This window comes from Myxocyprinus asiaticus, chromosome 23, assembly GCF_019703515.2.
Source record: "Myxocyprinus asiaticus isolate MX2 ecotype Aquarium Trade chromosome 23, UBuf_Myxa_2, whole genome shotgun sequence".
In the NCBI taxonomy this organism is placed as follows: Eukaryota; Metazoa; Chordata; class Actinopteri; order Cypriniformes; family Catostomidae; genus Myxocyprinus; species Myxocyprinus asiaticus.
In genome coordinates, this window is record NC_059366.1 from 41450286 (window position 1) to 41471151 (window position 20866).

A 20866-nucleotide genomic window follows, 5' to 3' on the forward strand; every position below is an offset into this window, starting at 1 on the left:
AAGGCCTACCTTCAAACTCAGTGCCTCTTTGCTTGACATCAATGGAAAATCAAAAGGTATCAGCCAAGACCTTAGGAAAACAATTGTGGACCTCCACAAGTCTGGTTCATCCTTGGGAGCAATTTCCAAATGCCTAAAAGTACCACGTTCATCTGTACAAACAATAGTATGCAAGTATAAACACCATGGGACCATGCAGCCATCATACCGCTCAGGAAGGAGATGCATTCAGTCTCCTAGAGATGAACGTAGTTTGTTGCGAAAAGTGCAAATCAATCCCAGAACACACACACACACACACACACACACACACACACACACATACACACACACACACAGCTTAATTTTGTCAAAGTTAAATCTAATAGATTATTTCTTTCTTTTGATTATGGGGTGAACTATGGAAATGTTCTTCACAGGTGTTCATTAAATTTACCCAGTAAGAGTAAGGGTTCTGCCATTTCATTCAGATCAAGAAGGTCAGGCCTTTCATTTATTAAAATCAACTTGCTGTGGCCTGAAAACTTGATGAAAATTGAAATCCTTTGTAAGGAAAATGATTCTATATAAGACTGTACTGATGTACACACAGCATTGTGCATGTGAGGTCATTTTAAAGGACAGATTGCTGTGATAAACCTGTTATTTTCCATTAATTTTCATTAATTGTTTTTGTATTAAGGTCTGATGATGGAAATTGAAAGATCTGAAGGAATCTCACATAATTGTGAGTGTATCATTGTTTAAATGGCCTTGCTTCAGTTACAGTACAACTGTGTTATATTCCATTCATTATTGTCTTTCCTTCACATTCTTCACAGTTTATTATTCTTATATACGTACTTGTGAAATAATATATCCAATCCACATACAGTGGCCCCCAAAAATATTCAGGAGGATGATGCTCTGGACAGCTGCCCTCTCTCTCTCTCTCTCTCTCTCTCTCTCTCTCTCTCTCTCTCTCTCTCTCTCTCTCTCTCTCTCTCTCTCTCTCTCTCTCTCTCTCTCTCTCTCTTTCTCTCCCTCTCTCTCTCTCTCTCTCTCACAGAGTCTGGCACTGGGCCTTCTGTCTGTGTGCATGCATTCATACCCGCCCTGTGCCAAGATCAGCATTCAGGAGGAGACCTGAGCCCTGCAATGCCATCAAAGGGCTTCACGCGGTGAGGAGATGCCAGCTGCCATATACGTAGCAGTCTGCACAGGAGAGATCTCTCTGCGATCACCAACAATGCTTGCATGAGTTCATTGTCTCTCAGTCTTGGCATATCTAACTACCGGCCATTTAATGTCCACAACCTTCCTGTTTTAATGCAGTTAAAGGAATAATTCACCCAAAAATTAAAATTCTGTCATCATTTACTTATCCTTCGTGTCGATCCAAACCCACAGGACTTTTCTTTCTTCCATGGAACAAAAAAGTAGATGTTAGGTAGAATGTACTGGTCACTCTTTTTTTATCATGCAATTTTTAAATAGCTTTGTGTGATAAACAGATAGAAATGTACGCCGTTATTCACTGCACATCTACCCTAACTCAATAAATCGATTTTTCCAGTTCACCAAACCAGTCTGAATTAATTATTATTATTTTTTATTTTTTTTTCAGAAATGAAACTAATTGACTCAATAATCCAGCAGTTTTCAAGTTAACTGCTCTTTGAACGGGAAGACTGTCAATGAATAATTACTTTAATATCAGTCTGTTTCTCTCCCAATGCTTCCGTATGGTTTCAGAAGACTTGGAATATAGCGCACGAATTATATGGACAATTTTAATGATAATTTGATGGTGCTTTTGCATTATTTTTTATGCTTTAAAAACTCCAGTCATTTTTCCAAAAAATAAATAAATAAATTGAAAAAATCTTTTCCATGGAAAGGGTAATTCCAGCAATATCTTTAACATTTTTATATTTTTTTTGTATTTTTTTTTTTTTTTTTTGCTTTGTCTGAGATAATTTATAAAGTTATTTAAGGAATAGTTCACCCAAAAATGAAAATACTGTCATAATTTACTCATGCCATTCCAATCCCTTTGGACTTTCTTTTTTATGTGAAAAAAACAATAATAATAATAATTATTATATATATATATATATATATATATATATATATATATATATATATATATATATATATATATATATATATATATATATATTAACACTTAAAAACATACTGTGTGTTCTCACATGAACTTAACATTACTCACTTTAGAGCTTAAAAGCACCCAAAAATATTGAGATATAGTCCATGTGACTCATGCGCCATATTCCAAGTTTCCGTAAGGCATATGATAGGTTCCAGTGGTAAACAATCCAAAAAAAAATAAAAAAATTTTTTTTAAGTGAACATATTGACATCTGTTGCAATTTCATGAGTTCTATGACAGCAGCTTATTCACAGTGGCAGATATTCACGTGAGAAAAAATGCAAGTTCTTCATTATATTGAATAAACAGATTGGGATATTTATAAATGTTTCTCCTTTTGTGTTCAGCATTAGATATTCATACAGGTTTGGAATGACATGAGGGTGAGTACACAATTACATTATTTTCATTTTTGGGCGAACTGCTCCTTTAATGGCATTTCATCATACACAGGTTTAATGTGTTGCACATGTTTGTCTTTACCATTGCTTTATGCTTCTGTAATAAAAAAATATCTGCACACAGGCTGGTAATGTAGATTTTTGTCACCTACATCCACACTGCATGAAAATATATAATGTAGTTGATTATATTACGGCTAAAACCTAATCTTTTTCTCTCTTTAAAGGTGTGTTGTGGATGGTACAGACCTGTTTTGTCTACGTTATCCTGCTGTTTGCATTTCCCCTTGGTAACGGAAACGTCATCAATCGCGATGTCTCCCTCAAAGCCGTTTCCACGGATACCTTCAAATACCACCTGACAAAGACAAGCAGGAGTTAGATAGCCGTCTCGCCCGTGACACGTTTAAGCTTTCCATCCACACTAAACCCACACTAGTCCGTTAAAACAGACATTTGTCAGGTCATATTTCTACTTCTCCCACCAAACACACACACAAACAGACAAATATATTGAAACACATACTGCCTTCAAATTCACCTGGGAAGTTCCTTCTTACGAGTTTGAAGTTGTAATTATGACATGTGTGTTCAAGTGATTTTGGCTGAAAAAAAAAAAAATGGAATCTGGGCAAATGTATATTTATTTCTCTCTTTTTCAATTTTCTACAAAGAGAGGAAGCATTTGAACACTAGTCAAACAAATAATATATATATATATATATATATATATATATATATATATATATATATATATATATATATATATATAATATATATATTTATTCATGATTCCTAATTGTCATACTCCAAATCTGGTCTGGTCTTAAAAGAAAATCCAGAGTTTCCTACTGGAAATTACAACTTTATGGTGGCATTCAAGTCCGCTCAACTCATAACTACGATAATTTGGATCCTTATTATACTCATTTTTGTACAACTCAGCCCATTAAAAGAACAAAATAAATCTGTTAATATATTAAACTCAAATACTGTATGTGTAAGTGATAAAAGAGTTGCTCTATTGAGTCATTATAATAAGGTTCCTCCCATACCCTTTGCTTGTGTTTAATCCTCCCAGTGTAACCTGCATTTGACTGACAGCTTAATTATACCGACTGTAAAGCACATTGCTGAGACCTAATCAGATCCATGTCAGAGCCCACATTCAGTCTAACTGCATTTTACATAAGTATACCTCCAACATACACACACTCACACACAGCACCAAAACGAAGCCTCAGCTGGTCAACTAACAAGTAATTGAAATGTAAAAATGAGCAAATGTGAACATAGCTATTCAATCCACATTTCATTCACCCACAGCACCTTGACAATGGATTTTAATCAATTTCACATTCTGAAATTTTGTTGAATAGCTCTTTATTCTACATTTGTTTTGCTAAATGGACACATAAAATTGTATGCATACTGAATGTCTGATTGTGATACGTTTTAGCCTTTATTTGTTCACTGAATTTATTGAATTCAATTAATTAAGTTAACTAGCTGGGTGGTATGGCGGTATGTGCCGTGTAAGGGTAGAAATAATTTAATTAGTTCCTTAGTACCATGGAACAAAACGTAAATAATCCATTCATATGCAGAACATAAATGCATCATTAATTTTGACTAATTATGCCTATGTATTCACTTTTCTGAACTAATTTAGTTTATAACAGTCAAAACAATTAACACAGCGATCAAAACTATAATAATAATAATAATAATTTTGGTGTTTTTATTATTATTATTATTATTATTGTCTCATTAAAAACGAATTGGAAACTTTTTACCAGGACTTCATCATTCAGAATTAGACTTTTAATATTAAACTATGAAAATTTTTTATGTAAATAATACAAAACACATGTTCAAAACTGATCATCTAAACAAAGACTGAAATAAACAAACCATTTCAATATTTATTGAGTGAAAATGAATTCCAAAGATACCTACTGTCCCACAATTGTGGCATCCATCACACCAAACAATTTTGCCCCAAATAAAGTTTTTTCAAAAGTTAGTATACTTGTTAACCAAGCTGACAAAACTATCAGTAACGAGGATGCTTAAAGTGAAATATGAGACAATAAATTTTAAGAAGAAAAAAAAAAAAAAGAGAAAATTCAAGGTAAATATAACTTGTAAGCAGAATAATATTACTGGTCATCATTTCCAATAAAGCTGTAATTTTGCAGAACACTGTGGTGAGAATTTTCATGACATTCAGAAACACTGACAAAAAGTACTTAAATCTCCTCTGATGCACAGACATACACTGTTAGACATTGTTAATAGACAAATGAAAACTATTATTCAAAATGTGACTTTCTAGAAATCCACAGTGCTAAAAGTGCTCAGCGTTGATATGTACTGTATATACGTGAATATAAATTTCTATGGATGCCATTCCAAATATTGATTATTAATATCATCTATATTGTTTTATAACATGTTTATGGGTCATCAAATTCCAATTCAAACCTTAATTTTGCATTCTATTCAGTCCTAAATTCGGAATAGTGCACATCCCTGGTGTATAGCTTGTATTCAGATGTGTTGCGGTGAAAAGCCCTTAGCTTAAACTGAATTCAAGAATGCTATATTACCGAGACAGACAGACGGTTCACACTGTTGACCTCAGGTGAATATAGAACAGCTTAGTACACACAACTGATCCCTGTACTTTCATCAACATATACCCATCATGGAATTACCCCAGGCTCTTGAATGAGTGACTCTGCTGAATAAATAACAGGGGAAAGGAGTTGTGAAAGAATGGACAGTATAAAGGTTTGAGGGCAGACGGGTAATTTGATTTGTCTTGCGTGTGTGTAAAACAGTCTCACACTGTGCTAATTGGCTGTGTTGGCCACGGTGGACACCGTGTGACACGACATCATCAGGACAATGTCAAGTACCGCTCTGTAACCAAATACATGATCGCCTGAATATATATTCATGCATTACAAGCAGCTGCTCTCAAACACACACTCATACAAACATATTTAACTACACCTTGAATCTCAAGGTCACTGTATGCATAAAAACAAGCACAAAGGGCACCAACTCAAACAAAAAATATACATGAAAAAATATAAATAAATAACACTTCATCATATAAGGTTGTGGCTGTAATTGGTAGGTGAGGCGACACTAATGTATTTCTCTGGTAGTTAATGCAAATCGCTGCTTCTAACAGGCAGAGCACAGTTCACTTTAGTGGGTTGAGCTCATTACGGGCATGACAAACCATTCACTCCTCATACATGAGCTTAGATGCCAGCAGAAAGAGAGAAAGAAACAATTATCTGAGGTGTCTAGGCGGCATTAGCATCTATAGATGCCTTTCTAGGTATCTGGAGAGAGCGATGGAGGGAAAGTATCAGCCTGATTTCATGAAAACTACGTAACTGTGGCGACACTTTCGTAAAATGATATTACGTGGTTCCTTATAGGCTTCTGAAGCCATACTATGGCTTTGAGTGAGGACCAGGCCGAAATTTAAGTCATTTTTTGCTGAATATTTTCCCCTCTACCACAAACTTCGGTCATGTAACATGCAAGAATCAATGCCATTTGGCATTATTGACATCAAATTTGAGACATTTTTGAAAATACTGTATGAAAAAGAGAGATTTGAGGAAGATTTTCAATGAATAACGACTTTTACAGCATACAGTACATGCTGTATGAACTACTTTTATGGTGCTTTTTCATCATTTTTGGAGATGGAAAAAGTCCATCCACATTTACTTTCATGTCATAGAAATTGCTAGAGTTAACATCCGGCAAAATTTCTCCTTTTATGTTCCACGGAAGAAAGCCATGCACGTTTGGAATGACATGAGTGTGAGTAAACGATGACAGCCAAGAGAAACATTTTTATTTAAAAACTCAGAGATTACTCTTTAATAGCTCAAGGGATGTAATGGAGTTACTAGATATGTTTCATTGATGCATTGATGCATGTCTCAGATGTTTCTCCAGAAGTCCTTTAAGAGAGAAAAAAAAAAAATAAATTAAAAAAATAGACACAAATGAGACAATTGTTGACATACAGTAACAGTATAGAGCTTTAAAATTAATGTGGATGGCATAGTTCAGATAATATGGCCTTGTAGGATTTTGATGAGAATTGTTGAGTTAATATTGAAATCTCTGAATTTTTGTTTGCAGATTTTGGTATCTTGACAAATTTGAGCACAGCCTAAAACACTGTTGCGGAAGGAAATTTGTCAGTAGGAAAATCTGAAGCAGGAGATTTTAAATCCCATTGCTGTCTGACAAACAACTGAGGTATTAAAGAGATCTCATTTGTGAATGTTCGTTCATATGGGACAATGTTTTATGTTTGGGGGAACTAAAGTAAGTGAGTTTGCTGTAGTAGAGACTTGTGGTCCACTGTATTCATCATCCAGCCACATTCGAGAGCAGCACTATAAGAGAGGCGAGAGGTGAGAATGTTGGAAATCTCGAGATCACAACGAGGAGAGGTTAATGGATAACAAACACGACAAAGAGCTGAGAGCTCCACTATGAGCGGAGAATAGAGGAGCGAGTGGTAAAAAGGATAAAGAGAAAAGCGGAGCTGTGTGAAAATGGATCAGCACTCTGCCGAGTGGATGCTTTTCTTGACTCTTCTTTCGTTCCATCTTTTCATAAAATCATAATTAAGCACAGCTAATTACCAGCCCTCCCTTGGTCCCTGAACTCTTCCTTTGTAAAGCTCCTGTGCTTTTGTCATCATCTTGTTTCCCTGCTGACATCTTTCACATGGCTTTGAACAACACCAGTCAGATTTTTAATTCAAGGGGTCAGAGAGCAGGTGGAAAATGGCCGTGTAAAACATCCTGGTCACTTGCGTAACCTCCGTTCCCTGATGGAGGGAACGAGACGTTGTGTTGATGTAGTGACACTAGGGGTCATTCTTGGGAGCCCGAGACACCTCTGGTCTTTGATAAAAGGCCAATGAAAATTGGCGAGTGGTATTTGCATACCACTCCCTCGGACACACGGGTATAAAAGGAGCTGGTATGCAACCACTCATTCAAGTTTTGTGCTGAGGAGCCGAGACAAGGTCCCGGCCATTTCAGTGGGTAGTTCAGCATTGTGGCAGGAGGGAAAAAATGTCTCATTTCCTCGATCAGGGAACGGAGGTTACACAAGCAACCAGGACATTCCCTATCTGTCACTCACTCGACGTTGTGTTGATGTTGTGACACTAGGGGTCCCTATGCAAAACGCCGCAACTGGCTGAACTGTGTTACATGAACTGGTGGTGTGTGACGGGCAGACTGTTCCACTTAAGTGGAAATACATCACATGGTCTTACCGAGCTATGTCGAAAGTATGCCATGTGGGGAAGTCCCATGGTAGGTCCTACCCTACGGGGGAGGAGTTACTACAAGCATGGTGACTGGGGCAGAGGGGACTCTGCCCAAGGAAGACGCAGTTTTCCAACAGGGAAACTAATTAGCGGAATATATACGCCGCATGGGGTTACCTACAGGGTACCACCACATGCAGAGCACCTACCCCAGTACAGGGCTTAGTTAGCAAGTGTACTGAGCCGGCAGCGAGTTTCTCTGCAAACTCGTCTGCCACAGGGCTCGGAGGAAATCAACCAGGGAACACAGTTTGTGAACACTACTGGGAGTTAACGGCGCACGTCTTCAGCTCAAGGGAGGTGAAAGGTGCTATGCGCAAGCGATACACCTGGCTGGCTGTCACGGTCATACCTGCTTGTGCGTGCCACTACACAGGACGAAACCGGTTCCACCCGGAGAATGTAGAACCTCGCAAGGTGTTGGGTGTTGCCAAGCCCACTGCTCTGCAGATGTCTGTTAGAGAGGCGCCCTTTGTCAAGGCTCAGGAGGCCGCTACACCCCTGGTAGAATGGGCCCGTAGCCCTACCGGGGGCGGCACATCCTGGGCATGATAGTTATTGCGTCAATGAGCCAGTGGGCGATCCTCTGCTTGGAGACAGCGCTTCCTTTCTGCTGTCCACCAAAGCAGACAAAGAGCTGCTCAGAGACTCTAAAGCTCTGTGTGCGATCCAAATAGATGCGTAAAGTGCCCACCGGACACAGCAACATCAGGGCTGGGTCTGCCTCCTCCTGGGGCAGTGCTTGCAGGTTCACCACCTGGTCCCTAAAAGGCACATAGCCTGGTCGGTGTCTCAGGATCACGTGAGAGTAGCCCGGACCGAACTCTAGGCACGTTTCACTGACAGAGAACACTTGCAGGTCTCCTACCCTCTTGATGGAAGTGAGTGCAGTCAGGAGGGCAGTCTTCAAGGAGAGTACCTTAAGCTCAGTTGACTGCAAGGGCTCAAAGGGGGATCTCTGTAGACCCTGAAGAACTACAGAGAGGTCCCATGAGGGAACGAGGCGTGGTCTGAAGGTATTCAACCTCCTGGCACCTCTCAGGAACCTGATGATCAGGTCGTGCTTCCCTAAGGACTTACCGTCCACTGTGTCGTGGTGTGCCACTATAGCGGCTACATACACCTTCAAGGTGGAAGGGGACAGCCGCCCTTCCAACCTCTCCTGCAGGAAGGAAAGCACCGATCCGACTGAAAATCTCTGGGGGTCTTCTCGTTGGGAAGAGCACCACTTAGCGAACAGACGCCACTTAAAGGCATACAGGCGCCTCGTAGAGGGGGCCCTAGCCTGAGTGATCGTGTCTACCACCGTGGGTGGTAGACCGCTTAAGTCTTCCACGTCCCGTCCAGGGGCCAGACATGGAGATTCCAGAGATCTGGTCACAGGTTCCAGATGGTGCCCTGTCCCTGAGAAAGAAGGTCCTTCCTCAAGGGAATTTGCCGAGGGGGGGGGATCTGTCACGAGGAGCGTGAGGTCCGAGAACCACGTCTGGGTGGGCCAGTAGGGTGCTACCAGGACGACCTGCTCCTCGTCCTCCCTGACCTTGCACAGGGTCTGTGCAAGTAGGCTCACTGGGGGAAACGTATATTTGCGAAGTCCAGGGGGCCAGCTGTGCCAGCGCATCTATACCAAGAGGTGCCTCGGTCAGGGCGTACCAGAGCGGGCAGTGGGAGGATTCTTGGGAGGTAAACAGGTCTACCTGTGCTTGTTCGAATCGACTCCAGATCAGCTGGACCACCTGAGGGTGGAGTCTCCACTCTCCACTGAGGGTAACCTGCCGTGACAGCGTGTCTGCTGCAGTGTTGAGGTCGCCCGGGATGTGAGTGGCTCGCAGCGACTTGAGGTGCTGCTGACTCCAGAGGAGGAGACGGTGGGCGAGTTGTGACATACAATGGGAGCGCAGACCGCCATGATGGTTGACATATGCTAACATTGCCATGTTGTCTGTCCGAACTAACACGTGCTTGCCCTGGATCAGTGGCCGGAACCTCTGCAGGGCAAGCAGAATTGCCAGCAACTCGAGGCAGTTGATGTGCCAACGCAGCCGTGGGCCCGTCCATAAGCTGGCGGCTGTGTGCCCATAGCAAACAGTGCCCCAGCCCGTTTTGGAGGCATCTGTCATAACCACTATGCACCTGGAGACCTGCTCTAGGGGAATGCCTGCCCGTAGAAATGTGAGGTCGGTCCAAGGGCTGAAGAGGCGGTGACAGATCGGCGTGATGGCCACGCGATATGTCCCGCAGCGCCATGCCCATCTCGGGACTCGATTCTGAAGCCAGTGCTGAAGCGGTCTCATATGCATCAACCCGAGCAGAGTGGCCACCGCTGAGGATGCCATATGCCCCAGGAGCCTCTGAAGAGTTTCAGTGGAACCGCTGTTTTCTGTTTGAACGCCTTCAAACAGGTCAGCACCGACTGTGTGCGCTCATTCGTGAGGCGCACCGTCAATGAGACTTTTTCCAACTCCAAACCGAGAAAAGAGATGCTCTGAACTGGGAGGAGCTTGCTCTTTTCCCAGTTGACCCAAAGTCGTAGTCGGCTGAGGTGCGAGAGCACCAGGTTACTGTGTGCACACAACGTATCCCGAGAGTGAGCTAGGATTAGCCAATCGTCAAGATAGTTGAGAATGCGAATGCCCACTTCCCATAAGGGGGCAAGATCTGCCTCTGCAACCTTCATGAAGACGTGAGGGGACAAGGACAGACTGAAAGGGAGGACCTTGTACCAATATGCCCGACCCTCGAATGCAAACCACAGGAAGGGTCTGTGTCGAGGTAGAATCGAGACGTGGAAGTACGCGTCCTTCAGGTCTACCACCACGAACCAATCTTGATGCCGGACACTCGACAGAATGCGTTTTTGCGTCAGCATCTTGAACAGGAGTCTGTGTAAAGCCCGGTTCAGTAATCGCAGGTCCAAGATTGGCCGCAACCCACCGCCTTTTTTTCGGTACAATGAAGTAGGGGCTGTAAAACCCCTTCTTCATCTCAGCCGGAGGGACAGGCTCTATCGCATCCTTCTGTAGGAGGGTAGTGATCTCCACGCGCAAGGTAGCATCATTCTCGCCCTTCACTGAGGTGAAGTGGATGCCGCTGAACCTGGGTGGACGCCTGGCGAACTGAATCGTGTAGCCGAGTCAGACAGTCCGGATCAGCCATCGCAATGGATTGGAAAGCGCAAGCCACATATCCAAGCTCCGGACGAGGAGGACCAAGGGGACATACCGGCAGGTGGGGCCTCGCAGCGAGGCGGAGCCCGAGGTGCCATGCCATGCTGAGTTCAGGGACATCGAAGCACTTACCTGGCTCCTTGTGACCACCCCCAGAACATCCTGGGACTGGGGAGGAAGAGGCCTGTCCTCGTGACCCGTGGAGACTGTCACATCGGGGGCGGATCTGTGCCACAGCTGGGCGCACAGGGTCGGGGAGACCGCTGCTGGAGCGCCAAACCTACAAGGATGAAAAGGTGGACGGTGGTCATGATGGTCCCCAACCGCTCTTTTGCTGAACGGTTGGGTACCGTAGCCACTTGGGCATGCGTCGAAATTAAATGAAAAAGCAACAAAAGATTCTCCTCCCAGCCCTCCACTGGGGGATGGAGTGGTGTGCTTACGAGCTCCAAGGTGGATTCTGTCGTCCCTGGGTCGCTCATCTCAGGGGCGCTTCGAAGCCTTCCATGGGTTCTTGGCAGCCGGCCGTGAGACGGGTGGCATCTGCCTCCTGCGGTGGGCTCCACGCCGGGGCCGGGCCGAAGGGGCGGGCTGCGGCGGAGCCGGTGCAGTCACTGCAGGGGGACGCCCTTGGCGACGAGCAGGCGGGGTGCGGGATCTTGAGCCGCGCCGGGGCAGGATATGCCGGATAGCCTCTGTCTGCTGCTTCACCATCGAGAAATGCTGGGCAAAGTCCTCCCCATCTTGACCAGGTTGAGCCGAAGGTGGAGCTCCTGGACCACTAAGGTGGACATCGCCTGCCTGAGAGACTGCACCGTGACCTTTGTTGCCCGAAGAGCGAGGTCAGTTGCCGATCGCAGCTCCTGCATCAAATCTGGGGCGGAACTAACCTCGTGCAGTTCCTTTAGCACCTTGGCTTGGTGGACTTGCAGGAGAGCCATGGCATGCAGGGTGGAGGCATCTTGTCCAGCGGCACTGTAGGCTTTGGCCATCAGGGATGACGTAAACCTACAGGCTTTGGATGGGAGCTTTGGGCGTCCGCGCGAGGTGGTGGCGCTCTGTGGGCATAGGTGCACCGCGAGTGCCTTATCTACTGGGAGAATCGCCGTATAGCCCCTGGCCACCCTCCCATTGAGGGTAGTGAGGGCGGGGGAGCTGAAAGATCGGGACCGGGCAGTAAAAGGTGCCTCCCACGATCTTGTCAGCTCCTCATGCACTTCCGGGAAGAAAGGGACTGGAGCGGGGCGTGGCTGCTTTGAGTGGCGCCGCGAGCCCAGGAACCAATCATTGAGCCACGAGGGTTCAAGGGAAAGCGGAGGGTTCCACTCTAGCCCGATGCTCGCGGCTTCCCGGGAAAGCATGTCCATCAGCCTGTGACTGGGCAACCGTACCCGAGGGGGGAGCCCAGCTGAGGCTTCTGCGTTTTACTGGACGAGCCCGCTCTCCGATGCTGCGCTCGAGAGCTCATCAGCTTTGCGGGCTCCGAACAAGAGGTTGAACTTGCCGTGAGATGAGCCGGCGGACTCATCTGGAAGCCCAATCGGGGCAGACGAGCATGCTGGGAGGTCCGTGGGGGGATACCCGGCGGAGGTGGTCCCATTAGGGTCCCCAAATCACCCCCAGTGCTAGCTGCACTGGCCTCATACCCGTAGGTAGAAGGACCGAAAGCAAGCCGCGATCGCAACATTGCCATGTTCATGTTCTCGCAGTGAGTACATGATCCATCCACGAATGCTGTCTCCACGTGGGTCACGCCCAGACACGAAAGACAGCGATCGTGACCATCAGAAGTTGAAAGGTAATGACCGCAACCACGAATAATACACAAACGGAAAGGCATCTTTAAAAAGATGCGTCTTTAAAAAGACGTTCCGTGTGTGCCGCTCTTTTAGAGAAATATACTCTTTTAGAAAAATATACTCTCTTTTTTTTGCCGAAGCACCCAGGGGCGTTCTCTGTAGTGCACCAGTGCAGAGGAGGGAGAAGCCGCTGAAATGCTCCGTCAGATCCAGCAGAGGTGAATGAACAGTCAGCTCAGTAAACATCGACCCTTCGGCTCTGAAGAGAAAATCAGAATGAGTGGTTGCATACCAGCTCCTTTTATACCCATATGTCCAGGGGAGTGCTATGCAAATACCACTCACCAATTTTCATTGGCCTTTTATCAAAGACCAGAGGTGTCTCGGGCTCCCAAGAATGACCCCTAGTGTCACTACATTGACACAACATCGAGTGAGTGACAGATAGGGAACTAAAAGATCACTGTTCTTGATGCAAAGAGACCTTAACGGATATTAAATGCTGACTTAAAGGGGGGGAAATGAAATGATACAACACCATAGGATGTAAACTTGAAATTGTATCTAAACGTTAGATAAATTGTATTTCACAGCGATTGTGGTAGTAAGCATTTATATTTGTGTTAAACAGCCTTATACCAGGCAGGTGGCATTTAAGAGCTCTATAAAAGAGAACAGCTACACTGGGCATTTCCTATATTTAATGCCAACTGGCCTTAATTGCCATTTGTTGCCAAGTCAAAGATGGGGAGCAATCAAACATTCACCAGAGGAGCAGAAACAAAATGACTGTGTGAGTAGCCAATGATGTATCTTCACCAGCTTTTGTGAAAGTAAGATAACACATTAAAGGGGGAAAAAAAAGTCTTGCCTCGAGCTTCCAATCTGCTAATGAAGTATGTGGAAAGTACAAACACTGAACTAATAACTGCTCAAGAACAAAATACAACTAAACTTACTAAAATACTAACAAAACTTCAATCATACCTACTTGTGTTCTTTCTAAAAGGTTAAAACAAACCTGACGGCCATTAAATATCAGCCCTGATGCACTAAGCTAAACACTAATGTTCAACCTACCAATAGAGATGGGAATTTTAAGGAATATAAGGATGATTCGACCATAATTAGAACCTCAATCCTTATATATATATATATATTTTATTTTTTTATTTTTTATTTATTTATTTTATTTATTTATTTTTTTTTTTCATATACAGTATGAAATTAAACTGAATTAGAAATTTTAACAAGGCCATCATATTTTACTTTTGGTACTTTTTTAATGCCGTTTATGTATGGAATTTACTGATTTAGCCTATTCCCAGATATTAAAACAAAGGTACTCAACAGGCGGTCCACATCCGTCCCGCAGACCGTCTTTTTTTTTCTTTTTTTTTTTTTTTTTTGGCCAGCTTGATGTTTTCAGAATCAGAAGAATCAGAATCAGAATGAGATTTATTGCCAAGTATGCTTACACATACAATGGTGACAGAAGCTTTCAGTGCACAAACAACACAACAAAACAGAGATGATATAATAATAATAATAATAATAATAATAATAATAATAATAATAATAATAATAATAACAAAATGTAGTAAAAAAAAAGAGAAACACTCATTAGTGTACTTATAACCAAGTCGATAAAAGTGTCAGTGAAGAGCATGCTTGAGATTAAGTTCTGTATGAGACAAGTGATATTTGAAAAAAACTAAGAAAAATCAAGGTAATTATCACTTGAGCAGGATTTTTTATTGGGTCAATTTATGCAAAAAGTGTGAAAATATTACTAAACTGTGTGTATTTAAAATACATGATATGTTAACTATGAAATTAGCCTCAGCAAGACAAATGAGTTGACCTTTTTTATGTTTAAAATGTTCCATCACTGTCATTTCCACCCCAAAATTCTATTAACAAAAATACAGAATTTGAGATGTGCTGGAAATGACACTGGACTCTTCTACTGAATAAATAAAGTCTGTATCGGTGGAAGAATGCAGATGTTCAAGGACCACTAATAGAACTGAATGACATAAAAAAAAAAAAAAAAAAAGTACTGTATTTTCTTTTTTTTTTCTTTTTTTCAAATACAAACAATCTTGAATCAGAACCAGATTCTGTTTGTGATTCCAAACCCTCTCTACCAACATCTCTTCTCTAAACTCTCCACTTGAGCAAATGTTGTGCGGTCTGTTAGATCTCTGTATAAACATCTGGTCTATCAGTCCTGCTCAGATTAACCTCAAACATGTCACTCATGTTATGGATTCACTCAGTTGAGTAAAGCTATTGGATAAAGTAACACTGGCGTGATTCTACTTGATCTCACTGTGTCCCAATAGGCTTAGCAATGGATGAGACACCACATGAAATGCTGCAAAGACTCTGACTTGCTTTCTGTGAGATTCTGTTGGAAAATGAAGCTAATTCATCTCAGCAAGACTCTGCAGTCATTCGATGCACACAGCAAGAGTCAATGGAGGAACAAAGAGGAGAATAGGAGAGAGCAAACAAACAGATGGGAGAGAAACACGGCTGTCTGTCAGACTTGTCAACTCATACTTTCCAAGAATGTCAGGACTGGTCTTTAGCATTGATTGATGGAGGGCAACTGGGGACTGGATGAGAAAGAGAGGAGAAGTGTGGATCTATATACCTCTTCAATGTGTCAAGTACACTGAATTTCTGAGTGAAATCAGAAGATCACGGCTTTTTAAAAAAGATTTGGGCCTGCCTTGCTGAGGAAAAAAAAAGAAAAAGAAAAAGAGCTTAAACTGAGCCTTAGCTGCTTTGCTGGTCCTAGCAGGTTTCCAAGCCTGGCAAAGCTGGTGTTCAACTGCTTTAGTTGGTCAGCCAATCTCCCAAGACAGGAAGAAAATTGCTTATATATATATATATATATATATATATATATATGTAATGTTTGGTCAAAATGTAATAACATTCTCTGCTTCTGAAACCATTTTTCTTTTCTTCTGATTTAATAATATTAACCAATAATACCATAGCTTACTTTTCACGATCCAGCCAAATGCTGATGGATCAAGACTTGCCATAAATCATTTCCCTTTAAAAGTCCTATTGCAACTGAAATTCATCAAATTACGGAAGTTCAATGATTTTTCAAACACCTTTCATGCTGTTTTTAAGCAGTAGTTTAGTTGGATGGGGGACAGTTCTTTTTTATAAATTTGCTTTCTTCATATTTATCCCTATTTACCATTCTGACAGTATTTTCTTTACTTTCTAATTCCCCCAATTTTCAGCCCTGCTCTTCAAGCTTTTAAAATCTGTCATTTTTCTCTCTCCAGCACCTTTGCTCATCTGTGATGTGCACTAAAGTGTCTCTCGATCTTCGCAGCTGCTGTGCTGAGAGCGCAACTCAGCAGAAACACAAGTCCAGATGAGAACAGTAGAGCACGACTCAGCACTTCCTCAATCACCCCCCTAAAGACCCCTCTAACCACACACAGACACATGAAGACATATTGCACCTGCCCAATTGAGCAGGGCAATATAGCTAAAAAATAAATAAATAAATAAATAGCTTTATATATATATATATATATATATATATATATATATACACTGTATATACAGCAGGGGTGATTCTAGGATTTCGATCTTAGGGGGTTCAGCCTCCAAATACACTAATAGATGTGCACATTTTATGTATTCCACTCTTTAGCATAGATGATGTTTTTTTGTTTTTACATCATAGTTCATAGTTTACATCATTCAAGATAGCCAGCTAATATACATTCACAATATTGACATTTTATATATCAAACACTAATAAAGTTATAAAAAACTGAAATCGTTTAAAGAACCATAAACAATATATATATATATACACACACTACCGGTCAAAAGTTTTGAAACACTTATTCTTTATTATAATTTTTTTCTTCACATTTTAGAATAATAGTAAAGTCATCAAAACCATGGAATAACATGAATGGAACTATGGGAATTATGTTGTGACTAAACAAAATCCAAAATAATTCAAAACTGTGTTATATTTTAGCATCTTCAAAGTAGTCACCCTTTGCCTAGAATTTGCAGACATGTACTCTTGACATTTTCTCAACCAACTTCTTGAGGTATCACCCTGGGATGCTTTTTTTTTTTTTTTTTAATTAATTTTAGTTTTATAATTAAATAAATTAGTATGGTGGCACAATTATATTTTTGTTTACAAAACTAATTTCAAACATTTAATCATACACCTTCAGATCAAAAGATTTTTAAGATCATGCGAAACATTTCAGTCAAGTGTTTCAAAACTTTTGACCGGTAGTATATATAATATATATATATATATATATATATATATATATATATATATATATATATATATATATATATATATTATTCTCCGTTTTTGTTAACAAATTAAAAGAAAATTGTGTTTATTATAGAAAACCAATAATTTTGCAACCTCTATAGATTAAAGTTCTATCAAACACCAGAAAAAAAACTATTATTACAATAAATGTCACATTTAGCTTGGTTGTTTTTTAGTACAGTGAATTAACTCCGGATGTATTTTTTTTTTTTTTTTTCTGTATGTCATAAATATATAACTTATATAAATATTCAGTATATACAGAATATAAAGATTAGTTCAGATTTGTTCACTTAATGGTTTAGTAACCATTTTTGTAAATCACACATTTACGCCAGGTGGCAACAAATATGAACGTCTTTTATGTGTTTTGGGTCATTAAACCATTGATAAAGCACAGAGACATTCATGACTGAAACAAGTCTAATTATAATTTATTTAAATCAGCTTGTCTACTAATAGACTTTATCAGTGTTTAAATATCATAAGCATTTTCCTTGGCCGCAAATGACAACAAAGCATATAATTTTGTTAACTGCTGTGCATGACCATCAAATTATATAAAAAAGTCAACATAGTGTAGGCTAAAAGCCATTTTTTAATTATGTCTCGATGTCATTGTAACGTCCTAAGTCACTTGTACTCTTAATTAATCCAGCCCATTTCTCTCCTCGTTAATCGAGATTACTGAACAAAGCGAGGAACATGCCTCCTCTCCTTCACTTTGTCAAAAGATGCTGACGCTCGCTCGCGCCACCAAAGTGCCTCACGATTAAAATAAGAGCAGTGTTGCGGCTGCAGCTGTTTAAAACTCTGATTGCAAAGTCACATACTTTTAGGGGGCTTAAGCCCTGCAAAAAAGGGTCTAGCAACGCCTATGATATACAGTATATTTAAGCAATATCACATGGGCAAGAGTGCAAATATGGCCCTACATCAGCACTGCTGTGATTCGGCCGCAGGCCGAGTGCCATAGATAATCACAGCAGTGCTGATTTAGGGCCATGTAGCACGATTGTGAGTGTGATATTGCTTATATACAACAGTTCAATGAACAAGTAAATTTTAAAAAATTAGGAAAAACTGAGTACAGTCATAAAAACGCAATTGTGCATGGAACTATTTTCTTACGTGACGGATCAGAATCTGCCATTGCTGATTCAAACCAAATGATGCATCCAAGCCTCCGTTAGTAATTCAAAAATGTCACTTTAGAAATAGTATCATGGCTTTCTAACAAGTTACTGGATAAACAAGGATGGATGTGTGTGTGTGTGTGTGTGTGAGAGAGAGAGAGAGAGAGAGAGAGAGAGAGAGAGAGAGAGAGAGAGAGAGAGAGAGAGATGGAGTGTGTGCGATCACCTGTTGCCACTCCCAAGCAGAGATGCTGTCAGCTTTCTGAAGATCAGCTTTCTCAGTGGAAAAATAGCGTCCAAGCGGGGATATTTCTCCCTATTTCGCAGTAGCCGGTGCACAAAAGTCATTCATTATAGAAACTGCAAACTCCGCAGCCATTTTAAACAACATGTCCTTTCCAATGTGGAAACTCCGGTAAGAGGTAAGCGCCTTGAGTTGTGTAATTAATCAGTCTGTTGTGTCTCTCAGCTGTGATGAGCCGTAATGCTGAAGTTGTTAATTTAAAGCCATTTAAAACTATTTCCTAGCTTTAGTAGTGTAGTAGTAATACAAGCGATCACGTAGAGCTGTTTTATGTAAACACTGGCTGACGCGGATTCACTTCACGTCACCTAACTGTATCATATTACACACAAAAATGATCTTTTGCCACCACCTGCTGGCTAACATATGTAATGTAAAAAAACAATACAAGTAAAAAGAGACACAAACGTAGCTCTTAACGCATATGCACTGCTCTTACACTTTAGTTTAGAACGGCATGAACACAAGCGGAGTGATACACAAGTGAAGCGTCCGAGTGCTGATGGTGTGAGACCATCAGTGCTCATGGAACGTCTCTCGTCCAATCAGATTCGAGGACTGGAACTAACTGTTATATATATATATATATATATATATATATATATATATATATATAGGAATAATGTACAGATTTTGCTCTTATGGAAAGAAATTGGTACTTTTATTCAACAAAGTGACATTCAAATGATCACAATGTATAGTCAGGACATTAATAACGTGAAAAATTACTATTACAATTTGAAAAAAAAAAAAAAAAAAAAGTTGAGTTTCTAGAGAAAGCTGTTTCTTTTTTTGCCATTTTTTACCTAATATTGTCCTTAAGACATGCCAGTCTATTGGATACTGTGGCAGCTCAAAAACAAACACAAAGAAAGTTAAGCTTCATTTAACAAATCAAATAGCTTTCAGCTGTGTTTGATATAATGGCAAGTGATTTTCTAGTACCAAATTAGCAATTTAGCATGATTACTCAAGGATAAGGTGTTGGAGTGATGGCTGCTGGAAATGGGGCCTGTCTAGATTTTTCAAATAGTGATGGTGCTGTTTTTTACATCAGTAATGTCCTGACTGTACTTTGTGATCAGTTGAATGCCTGAGTATATATAGTATATTGTATATATATACACACAAACAGCTAAAAAATAAATTTCTCAGGGGTCCTGGGTAGCTCAGTCAGTAAAGACGCTGACTACCACCCCTGGAGTCATGAGTTCAAATCCAGGGCATGCTGAGTGACTCCAGCCAGGTCTCCTAAGCAACCAAATTAGCCTGGTTGCTAGGGAGGGTAGAGTCACATGGGGTAACCTCCTCATGGTCGCTATAATGTGGTTCTTGCTCTCGGTGGGGCGCGTGGTGAGTTGTGCATGGATGCCTCAGAGAATAGCATGAAACCTCCACACGCGCTATGTCTCTGCGGTAACACGCTCAACAAGCCATATGATAAGATGTGAGGATTGACGGTCTCAGAAGCGGAGGCAACTGAGATTCGTCCTCCGCCACCCAGATTGAGGTGAGTCACTACGCCACCACAAGGACTTAGAGCACATTGGGAAGTGGGCATTCCAAATTGGGGAGAAAAGGGGAGAAAATAATATATATATATATATATATATATATATATATATATATATATATATATATATAATACATTTCTCAATATATACAGTTTACATATGGCACAATTACTGAACAAATAGTAGGGATATTATTTATTTCAGTTTTAATGTAGTTGTTCTGAAATGGTGGCTTTTTCTAAATCAGAGGATCAATTATTTTGACTCAACCATTGTAGATTCAAAATATTTCATGAAAGAAGTAAAACTTATTTAAAAACAAAATAAAACAAATATTTTTTTCACTAAATGACTACAAGGAAGAATTAATCATTTTAACTTATACTGTAACTTTCATTACTGCATATTTTTATGAAAAACAAATTATATATGAAAAATCATTTCTGAGTGATGTATAACAGGGTTTTTCAATTATTTTCTTGCGGGGGCCAGATTATGCAAATTAAAATTTGATAGGGGCCAACAATTTTTCTGTATTCATCTAAGATAGCACTTTCATTGTAAGTAACATGTTAACATGAAAAACAAAACTAAACACCATTAATAAAAAAAATAAAAATAAAAATAAAGTTTGGCCATAAATTCCT

At 40.7% G+C, this 20866-nt stretch overlaps 1 protein-coding gene across 1 annotated transcript in view; it reads right to left on the minus strand.

Moving 5' to 3' along the window:
• The window catches only part of LOC127413523 (MAM domain-containing glycosylphosphatidylinositol anchor protein 1-like), a 272396-nt gene that overhangs the window by 19781 nt on the left and 231749 nt on the right, over nt 1-20866 (minus strand). Inside the window, exon 17 of the mRNA XM_051650732.1 lies at nt 2803-2911. Within this exon, the coding sequence (XP_051506692.1) occupies nt 2803-2911 (109 nt within the window). The remainder of the gene's footprint in view (nt 1-2802; nt 2912-20866) is intronic.